Below are 10,820 nucleotides of genomic sequence, written 5' to 3' on the forward strand. Positions count from 1 at the left end.
CCCCAGACCAGGGAACCACCCCCCACCAGGGGATCACCCCTCCACCACCACCAGCGGGCCACTACCCACTGTCCTCTAGACACCCACTGCCCAGATGAGGGTCGTTGCCTGTTCTGGTTGGGGGGCTTTCCCGCCAGGAGGACCACCCCCCAGACTAGGGGACCACCCCCCCCACACCAGGGGACCACCACCCACTGTTCTCTGGACACCTGATGTCTGGATGGGAGTCACTGGCTGTTTTGGAGAGGGAGGCTTTCCCACCCCCAAGGAGCTGGGGGTTCTGCATAGATCCCCAGGCCCACTGCAGCATCGAGGTGTCTACAGCTGGTACCCCTCCTCACCCCACCCTCAAGTTGATGGTTTGACATGCCCCTGGACTCAGGGTCCTGCCTATAGCTCAGGCCTCGACCCCGCCCCCCACACACAGCCCCTTCCCACGGGCCAGAGTCTGGGAATCTTCCAAAAGACCGTCTGAACCGCAGCATTTTGTAAAAAATGCAGACCAAAGTTTCAGCTTATATGGGCGTCCCTGGTGGCTCAGACGGTAAAGAATCTGCCTGCAGCGCAGGAGACCATGGTTCGATCCCTAGGTCAGGAGGAGGAAATGACCACCCACATCCAGAAAGAGCACAGCCAAGTCTTTGAGCTCCCAATGGTTTCATTTCAGAGGCCCCAACGCTGACCCCACGCCTGGGCAGCAGCCCCTGAAGTAGCCAGGAGCCGTTACAGGATTGGGGCAGGGATGCTGGGGGGGGGGGGCGGGGGGGCCGAGGGGCCCCGCCCCGGAGGTTGGGGGAGGGGTCCGCGTGAGCAGGGTGCCGACCCCTCCCCGGGGCCCACAGCCCCGGACTCCCTCCCTGCCTTCAGCCCCGCGGGAGTTCCCAGCCGAAACCACAGTGTCACCCCTAAACGATCCTCCATGGCGAGACAGCCCCCAACGCTGTCACGCCTAGACAACGCTGCAGGCCAGGTCAGACCCTCAGACCTCGCGGCCCTCAGCACCCACGGGCGCGGAGACAACCCCCAGGCCTGTCCTGCCAGACCACCCCGACGCCACCCGCCAGCGTGCACGCTCCCACCCTCCATGCTGGACGCCCGCTCCGCCCCGCCACGCCCCGCCCACCAGCGTGTACGCCCCCACCCTCACGCTGGGCCCCGCCCCCTCCCGCAGCAGCGGGGGCGCCCCTTCTAGCCCTGCTCCCCACGCAGGTCCGGCCACGCTGCTCCCGCCACCCACCCGAGGCTGCTCCAGACCAGGGCCGGTGGGGCGGCCCCTGGGACACGGACTCCGAGGGCCTCTGTTCTCCGACGCCCCGGCTACCCCCCTCCTTGCACAGGACTGCTTGTGCTGCTGCGAGCTGGGCCCGACTCCCCCCTCCGCGCCCCCGCCCCCTAACTCTGAGGGTCAGGGGCAAGGATCACTCCCCCCTCCGCCCCCTGAGATGCAGAGAGGCCGGACTGGCTGCAGGAAAACGTCCTCACGCACGAGTGGGAGACACACCCCCTCCGTCCCCGACCAGGCACCAAGCAAGTGGGCGCTTCCTGGGTGGGTAGCATTTTTAATTTTCCTCTCTGACTTTCGTAAAAAACAACTGTGTCTGGCTTTCTGTCCTAGCCGTCCCTGAAACAGAACTCTCCGGGTTTTTTTATAGCGTGATGTTAATATGCACCAGCAGGTTAACAAGGCTTCCCTGGTGGTTCATTGGTAAAGCACCCGCCTGCAATGCAGGAGACCCGGGTTCGATTCCTGGCGGGGGAAGATCCCCTGGACGAGGGCATGGCAACCCACTCCAGTGTTCTTGCCTGGGAAAAGTCCCACGCACAGCGGAGCCTGGCGTGCTGCAGTCCATGGGTTGCAAAGAGTCGGACAGGATTGTGTAACTATTCACCCAGCACAATGGGTTTATAAATCTCGCCCTTGTGAAAAAGTGGTTCCCCTTTCTTCCCCGCAGGCGGGTTAGAGGCGGCGGCGGCTCCCCTCGGGGGGAGAAATAAAAATACAGAACCGAGCTACCTGTTGGAAAGGCATCCTCAGTGCACCCATGTTCACGTAGGGGGCCACCCTGCAGGCGTCCAAGTGGCTGGCCGTGCCCAGGATCACGCCTGCGAGCGAGCACAAGAAGAAGTGAACCCTCCGCCCTGCGGCCTCCTCCGCCCCCCCCCCCTCCGCGGCCCTGGCCCCCCCCCGTCCCGGCCGCCGCCCCACCCCCATCCTCCGCCCTCCCCCTTCCCCCGCCCCGCACCCACCTTTGTGCATCTGGTTCTCCTGTTTGCGGCATTTGGCTCTCCGGTTCTGGAACCAAACCTGGGGTGGAGGGGACACACGTGCACCCCCATCGTGAGCGCAGGCAAAGCCTGCTTTCCAGACGACGCCAGAGGCTGTGTAAGGCGCTTCGGGTTCCAGGCCCCCCCCCAAAATAAAAGCTGCCTGTGGGCCCCTCAAGGCCTCCCTCCCCTGCCCCTGCCTCCCCAGCCCCAGCGCAACTGGGCGCCTGGAGGTGCTGACAAGTGTCCTCAGCCAAGTGGGACTAGAGCCTCAGCATCCATGAACTGAAAGCAAGCAGGGGGTCCTCTCTGCTGTGCTTAGTCGCTCAGTCCTACCTGACTCTGTGACCCCGTGGACTGGAGCCCGCCACCCTCCTCTGTCCGTAGCAGTCTCCAGACAAGGATACTGAAGTGGGTTGCCATGCCCTCCTCCAGGGGATCTTCCCCACCCAGGCATCGAACCCAGGTCTCCTGCATTGACAGGCAGGTTCTTTACCATCTGAGCCTCCTGGGAACCCCAAGAGGGTCCTCGGGTGGCCGTGGAGAGCCTTCCATCGTTTTGTACTGGCAGTCCCCACTCCAGCCCCATCAGGCCACTGGTCCAACTTGACCTTCCACCTCCTGACCAGCCTCCTCCCTAATCAAGCTCTGGGTCCAGGAACTTCCAAGTCCTCCAAGGCATCCCCCCAACTCCTTGGAAGCCTGGAGGGTCCCAGCTACACATCCCAGAGTCAGGACCGTTCTTGGTTTCCAAGGACTGGTGCACACACCGCCCCCCATCCCCCGCCCTGCCACACACACACACACACACACAAAGTGCAGACGCCGGACTTCAGGTACAGGAAGTTTAACTGCAGGGGCTCAGAATCTCCTGAAAGGGTGTTGAGACCCAAGCCGACGAGCGTCAGAGGCCTGACGACAAGACTGGGTGTAAAGCCCCACGCCCCCCCGATGCCCATCCAGTCCCCCACACTCACTGTCCCCTTTCCTCCAAACAGCCCCATGCAGATGGAATCCAGGGCTTCCCCTCCACCTGGGTTTCTCAGCACTTGATTTTTTCCTTCCTGACTTTCTCCGAAATTCCCCCTCCAGCCTCTCTCACCCTGTCCCCTCCGTGGTGCTCCAGGATAACTCAGGCCATGTCCCACCTCTGGGGGGAACTCGGGGACCCTGCGATGCTCCAAGCCCAGGGCCTAGGGCCGCTCCCGTCTCCCAGCCTGCCCAGGAAACCTCAGCTCCCACGGAGGCTGCAAACAGCCTGGACTTCAGGACTTCTCCCTCGAAGCCTCTTTTAAGGGCCCGTTTTCCATCCAAGGCTGACCTTTAGGACTCGCCTGTTCTAACAGAACTGACCCCCACTCCAAGCGTGGGAAAGCTCAACCCGCCACGCTGTAGGGAGCCTAGCAAATTTGGATGCCCCGTTGCTCTAAAAAGAATTTTCCAAAACCGTGCCCCCTCTTAAGATGTGTGGAGGTTCACAAATCCTGATTGCATTTCCAAAGCCTGCACTCCCAATTCCTTCCCTACAGGTGAACCGCCCCAAATCGCCGCTGCCTTGCACTCAGCTTGGGACTGGGACCGCTCTCCCTTTCCGACCCTTCCTGGGGTCCGGTACCCGGCCAGCCTCAGCAGAGGATGTGAAAATTCGGAGCCAGATGCGAAAATTCTGCACCCCCACCCCCCCCCACCCCCCACCATTTTTTTCCGAAAACAGAATCCTATTTAAATCTAAGAAAGAAAACTCACTTTCCCTTCAGCACGGAGAAAGAAGAAAAAAAAAAAAGATTACGGAGAATAAAAGTGATGAATTAGCCGCTGCGTTCGGCGATAATAAATCAGTCTTGGGGTGATTCACGATCAATTCCAATTAGTCCTGAATATGCTAAGTAAAGCACACAACAGTGCTTTAGACAGTTATTTCTTCATTAAGGATCACTCGCTGATTTCTCTCACAAATGCTGTAATCTGATTTCCTTTTGATTTCCATTACAGACAGTGAATAATGACATTTAATTTAGCTCTGCGCCATAAACCCAAAGATATTTGTCGTAATTAAATTACCGCCCGCGCCTCACCGTGGTCTCATAACTTTCGATTATAACCCTGACAGCTGGGTGATATGAGTTTTCCAGTGCAACACTAAAAATAAAAGGTTAATAAGGACCAGCTTCCAAAGGGTCTTCAATTTATTTACAGCAAATTTCCACTCTAAATTGAAACACTATCCTCTAACAACACAGGACAGCCTGTACGGAAAAGGATTACCCAACAGTTCAGACTCAGGATTAAAATATAGCGCATTTTCCTCTCTTCCTTTCTGAGTCCCCCTTCCCCGCCCCCTTTCCTGGCTTAGGCACAGCAGGGTCCGAGTTTTAACTAATTGGTTTTTATGACCACTTTCTGCCTTCTCTTTATTACACGATGCTTTTTCCCCGTGGCCAATCGGAAATTATTTCATTTCTTATATTCCCATGTTTATTTTTATTATTATTTACAATCGTTAAATTTTAATCCAACTCTGGATCAATAGGCCTGTGCCTCACTTTTCCCATTTTCCCACCTCCCACCCCCCTCAACCTTTTTTTTTTTTTTTAGGGCTTTTCTCAAGATCTGTAGCCACCCAAGAAGCAATTTTCTGCCAACTCGGTCTCTCCTGCGAAGGTGCTATTCAGTAATAGACTACTGAAAGAAATAGTGTGGAATTAAATTACAAGTAATTTATTTTTATAGAAACAGTACATCAAGGCCTGGGAGATATTACAGATCCCGGGCAGAAAGGCTGTGAAATGACATAAAAGTTGATGTCCCCTTCAGCAAAAGTTTAATCTTTTCATTAATTTATATAGGGCAGCCCCATCCATCTTGACGGAGAAAGGTGGCCAGGAGTCCCCCCCTCAACGCCTCGCGCCCCTCCTCGCCTCGGCCACAGACGCCGGGACAAATGGGCTCGGGGACGCGGTCCCCAGAGCCAGCCGGCCCGCGGTCCCAGGGATGCGGGCCGCATCACCGCGTCAGGCCACGGAGAATCCTGGACACGCTGGGGGACTGCGGCATCCCCGCCTAAGAAATCCCGGTTACCGCGGCGGCAGGGAGGCAACGGGAAGGACACAGAATGCAGACCCTTCCCCCTCGCTCCCCAAATGAAAGCTTTGGTAAAACACTGTCTCTAAAACCCTTTCCGTGTTTTCGTTTCGTGCGTACAATCTTCGCCCAGTCGTGTTTAAAGACGCTGATCCTACAGCTACAAGAAAGCCGTTCTTTCAAAGCCCCGGCTGCACGCGGTCCCCTCCCCCCCGTTGGCTGTATTAATTCCATTTATTTAAATAACCAGTCCCCGGAGCCCAGGGACCGTGACCCTCTTTTCCTTCTCTCGGGCTCTGCTGTCCTGCCCCGAACCGTCAACGCCGACGGAAAAGCCCAGTACGACTGGCAGGGCCGACCGTCGGCAGCGCCTGCTGGGGGGACGGGGGGGGGGGTCCCGTCTGGAAGGGGGTCTCTACCACCCTCCCCCATCAAGAAAGTCGTCCGTTTCACTTCCACGTTTACAACCCGAGCTTAAAAAAAAAAAAAACGACAACAAAACTACCCGGGAGCGCCCCCTCCCCCGCGCACGTGCGGGCGCACCCCACCCCCCAGCAGCCGGTGGCTCGCCAGATGGGGACATCACCAATTCCGTGCGCCCGCGTCGCCGCCCCTGCGCGCCCCCTCCCCGATCCCCGCCCGGCGCCCCGGCTAATCCGGCCCCGCGCGGGCAGGAGCCTCAGTCGCCGAGACGCGGAGGGCGAGCCTGCCAGGCAGGGCGCGCGCGAGACCCCGGGGATGCCCCCGAACGCCCAGCTCCAGCCACCGCCCCCAGCCACCCACCCTGTGCGCTCGACGTGGAGGGCGATAGTGCCGGGCAGGGGGCGCGCGAAGCCCCCCGGGGAAGCCTCCGAACGCCCACCTCAGCCCCGGGGTTCGGCGCGCTCCTGGAAAGCGCCCCCAAGGCCGAGGGGGCGCGCTCCGGGGGCCGCGAGCCTCACCTGCACGCGCGCCTCCGAGAGCCCGAGGCGCTGGCTGAGCTCCTCGCGCATGAAGGCGTCGGGGTAGTGCGTCTCGTCGAAGAGCCGCTCCAGCTCGTTGAGCTGCTCCAGCGTGAAGTTGGTGCGGCTGCGCCGCTGCTTCAGCTTGGTCTGCCCGTCCTCGTCTTCCGACTTCACGTCGTCGCGCTTGTCCTTGCAGTCGTAGATACCTACGGGCGGGCCGAGGGCACAGCGCTGAAGTCCACCCCCCGCCCCCGCCACGCGCCCCGGCCCGATCTCCCCGCGGGCCGCGCAAAGCCCCTCCGCCGGCCCCCGCCTGCCCGGGGCCGGCCCGCCAGTCCTGCGTGCCTGAAACACCGGCCCCGCGCGCTGCGAACAGGCCGCGCGCTGGCAAGCTGTGGCTCGACGTGGCCGAACGCTGGGTGCGCCCACGGGGCGCGGGGCCTCGGCGGACAACGCGCCCTGACGCAAAGCTGCGTGGAGCCGATAAAGCAAACTCGCAGGCAAAACGAGCTCTTTTGTAACGACTCCGATTCCCGGCCCGGCTGGTGTATCTTGGCCTAATCTCCGAATAGTTTCCTCAATTATCCACTTCGCCTCTGTTGACATACTGACAGAAACTAACACACACCCCCTCCTCTGTCTCTCTCTCTCTTTTTTTTTTTTGGAAAGGGAATAGGGTGTTAAATATTAAGTCAAACACGCATAGGCAGAGACGCCCAAGTACGGGGTCCCTGGCGTGAGCTCCCACCAGGGGAGGTCTCAGGGAGAGGCCAGGCCTGGCTAGGGGTCCAGGTCAGGGAGAACCCCTGTCCCTCCACCAACCCCAGCAGGACAGGGGCAGCTCCAGCCAGGCAAGAGCCGCCTCCGGGTGGCCACAGCTGGGCGATCGGCGGTGGGGGGTGGGGGGGACCTCATCTCCCTCTGATCAACAAAGCAAAGAAGAAAAGAAAACTGTCAGTCACTCAGTCGTGTCTGACTTTGCGAGCCTGTGGACTGTAGCCCGCCAGGCTCCTCTGTCCATGGGATTCTCCAGGTAGGAATACTGGAGTGGGGTGCCATGCCCTCCTCCAGGGATCAAATCCGGGTCTCCTGAATTGCAGGTGGATTCTCTACTGTCTGAGCCACCAGGGAAGCCCCCCCACCCAAAGCCAAAGCCATATCTTAAGGCACACAGGAAGGTGTCTAGGGGTGCCCCCAAGAGCACAGGTTCCTGACTTCCTGTTTTGCCCCTCCGTCTTGGAGGCCCCAACAGGAAGCCAGGAGTGCAAACTCTCTTTGGTCCAAAAATTACAGGAGCATCTGTGTTTGCTGGGGGTGGGGACAGTAAGGTCAGGATCAACCAGATTCTAACCCAGACGCCTCTCCTTTCCACCTCCAGGAAATGCAGGCCCACACCAAACTCGGATTGAAAATAAAAGTTGGCTCCCCAGTCGCGGAGTTGGTGGAAGCCAAAAGACCCTGATGCTGAAAGATTGAAGGCCGGAGGAGAAGGGGACGACAGAGGATGGGATGGTTGGATGGCATCACCGACTCGATGGACATGAGTTTGAGCAAACTCGGGGAGATGGTGATGGACAGGGAGGCCTGGCGTGCTGCAGTCCACGGGGCCGCAAAGAGTAACAACATTTTAGCAGCCCTTGTGTTTTTCTTTCTCGGATCATAGGGGCTGTGGGGGTGCAGGCAGAAAGGGCTCCCAACGCCCTCATCAGATGTCCCCTCTGGGTCAAGGAGAAGACAGTGGCTTTCCGTAAACTCTCTCCAAAGAGTCTCGGCTTCCACAACTTCTGAGAAGAGTCCGGGAGCACTGCAGAAGCCCTCAGCTGTGAGCCCGAAGACTCGCAAAGGGGGAAAGACTCAAATTCTCCGTGGGTCCAGGAGAAAATCAGTGAAACCAGCCTGTCCCCCAGCGGGGGTTCCTAAGATGCTCTCTAGCACTGAAGTCCTGAAACATCTCTCCTCAAGGCTCCTGGGTACTGGGCACCCAATGCCCTCTCACCTCCTGAGACGAACGCCTTTCCGAGGATGCCCTACTTCTCCGCCACGGGGAAAAATATCCTTTCCCAGAGGCAGGACTCGACTTCGTAGTGCAGGTGGTGTCTTAAGCCTGAACCCCAGGGACTTGACCCCAGAATTAGAAGCTGGCCTTGAAAGTTCTGCAGAACCCAGAGTAGGCTCTGCAGAAACCCCAGGCTCGGTGGTTCCACTCGATCCGCGTTCAACGCCTCCGTGTCTCTCTACACCCCAGGCGTCTCCTACCCCTCCGTTCTGCCAATTCGGCCGGGGGGGAGGCTCAGCCCTTCTGGGGGGCCGGGGGGTGGTCTGCAGAGCCAGACAAGAAAGGAGCAACTGCGATTTTTCTTGCTTCTACTTTTTACAGCCCTGTCTTTCTCCTATTTAAGATAGAAAATAAAAAGGCTTCGATTGTGCTCTGCCCTCTTTCCAGCTGCTGTTTGCCAGGGTTCTGCTGCCCTGATTGTCCAGGGGTGAGCCGAAGTAGGCAGAGGAGGAACTCAGCCTTTAAGGAGGATGGGAGAAGCCGTGAAGGGGCCCGGGAGGTCAGTCGCCAGGCGCTGTAAATTAGAAGTAGGCCCTGACCGGGACTCTGGCCGGCAGACAGCCGCGTCTCCATCAAAGCACACCCTCTTTGTAGGAATTACAAGGCCAGGTGCGCGAGGCCTCACCAAGGGGTGAGCCCCAGAGGTAAGACGATCCGAACTCAGGCTGCGCGGACTCTCACGGGGTCGGGGGCTTATCCGGACTAAGCCTCCGCCAGCCTTCTGCCTCCGCTAAGGTCAAGCTTTCCAAAGGCAGTCTGGGCCAGCCTTGAAGCCCCGCGTGCGGGGACTCCCCCAGCGAAGTGTGGGACCCACGGGCTTCCAGGGGTCGCCAATGCCGACCCCTCTCAACACTGCAAGAGGAAGACACGGGGACCCAGGCCCCATATGGCAAGCTTCTGTTTCCCCTCGCTTTGTCATGAGACATATAGACCTTCGGACGCTTTCAAACGCTCCCTGCTGAGAAATCCAGCCAGTTTTATTCCTCTGATTTATAGCTGCCGGCTGCCCTGTTTGCATGGAAATCCGCCCCCGGTGGGGACCATCTCGCCCCGCTGAGAAAACCCTTGTAAACAAGCCTCCCCTCCCGGCCGCCTCTGCAGTCAAGGACAGCGCCGAAACGCCTCGGAGATTTCAGGAAAAGCCGCAGGATGGGGTTCCTGCAGGAGGGCCCGCTGTGCCCTGCCGGCCGAGGTTTGGGCCGCCGCCGCGCGCGCGCGAGAGGTTCCCGAGCCTCCCCGGGCCCTTCTGCCCCGCGCAAACCCTGGCCACCTGCGGGCACAGGGCTGGTTTTAGTTTCACGGGCCCCGCGGCAGCCAACATCAAGGGAAAGTTCTGCCTAAGAGGGCCCGGGGCTGAGAGGCGAGGGAGGGGGCCGACGCCTGCCGGCCGGCGCGGTCCCCAACGCGGCCCAGTTCTAGCGGGGGAAGCGGGCAGGCGACGGGCGCCTGGAGAGAGCTCCGGGGCTCGTCCCGGGGCACACAGACAGCCCGGCAGGCATACGGGCGCGCAGCCGCCAGCCTTACCCTTGACCGGCCTCGGCAAGCCCAAACACCCGGCTCGCGCTCCATCCGGGGAAAGGGCCCGCCGCTGGCACCCGATGCCAACGCCCCCCGGGGACGCGATGCGCGCGGGCCCCGCGCCGCTGCCCGCCCTCGGATCCAGGGCCTGCATCCGCCCCTGCCTCCTCGGTTCTCTGGCCGGTTTCTTTCTTACGAAAAGCCTGGCGACGGGTGGCGGCCGGGCCCTTCTGCGTGCGAGCCGTGGCTGTCACTTCCAGCTTTTTGGGGGTGAAACGAAGAGCCCACCGCGGCGCCCCCTCCCCGGGGCCTCCGCGTAGCGCAGAGCGAGACGCCGGGCGGCGGGGCTCGGTGGCCACGGGAAGCGCCGCGCCCCAGAGGGGCCCGGAGCCTGCGTCCGGCCCGGCTTACCTTCCGCCGCCCTCCCCGAACCGAACTCTTTCAGTTGGTCCTTGTCGGGGTCCACGTGGTCCTTAAAGAGGTGCACCGGGCCGTGGCCGCCGGCCTCCGTTATGTCGTGGAGGTTGGCCTCCGAGACCCCCAGCTCCCGCGAGCGCGCCAGGCCGCTCTCCAAAACTTCCCTGTACGTGATGGACTCTTTCTTGCCGCCGCCGCCGCCGCCGCTGCCGCCGCCGCTGCCGTCTTTGCTTTTCTGGTCGAAAGATTTCGATACAAAAGCCGTGAGTTCTTCCATAGCTGCCCGGGGGTGTGGGGGTGGGAACGGTGGAGGGGGGCCGCGGGGGTCCGCGGGGCTGGCGAGGAGCCGGGCTGTGGTCCGCACGCCTCCCGCGCGCGGAGAGGACCGTCCGTGTGAAGGCAGGTCCCGCCTGCTGTTATTTATGCCTTTCAATTTGAGATCTCACTATTTATACGCGGCTACCTCTGCGCCCAACCCCCCACGCTCTCTGTCTGCAGCAATTACACCTCGCGGCTCGGCGGCGGGCGCACGCGGAGGC

General features: G+C 60.5%; 1 protein-coding gene across 2 annotated transcripts in view; it reads right to left on the reverse strand.

The window, feature by feature from the left end:
- SHOX (short stature homeobox) overlaps positions 1-10,558 on the reverse strand; it is an 11,191-nt gene extending 633 nt beyond the window's left edge. The window contains exons 1-4 of one of the 2 annotated variants that reach the window (XM_040266429.1): positions 10,276-10,558; positions 6,288-6,496; positions 2,248-2,305; positions 2,015-2,103 (exon numbers count right to left, since the gene is read on the reverse strand). In XM_040266429.1, coding sequence (XP_040122363.1) covers positions 2,015-2,103; positions 2,248-2,305; positions 6,288-6,496; positions 10,276-10,558 — 639 coding nt within the window. Of the gene's footprint in view, positions 1-2,006; positions 2,104-2,247; positions 2,306-6,287; positions 6,497-10,275 lie in introns of both variants that reach the window. The other variant, XM_040266428.1, reaches the window with a different exon arrangement.
- Between the last annotated feature and the right edge of the window lie 262 nt (positions 10,559-10,820).

The sequence above is a fragment of the Oryx dammah genome, unplaced genomic scaffold (genome assembly GCF_014754425.2).
Source record: "Oryx dammah isolate SB20612 unplaced genomic scaffold, SCBI_Odam_1.1 HiC_scaffold_23, whole genome shotgun sequence".
NCBI lineage: Eukaryota > Metazoa > Chordata > Mammalia > Artiodactyla > Bovidae > Oryx > Oryx dammah.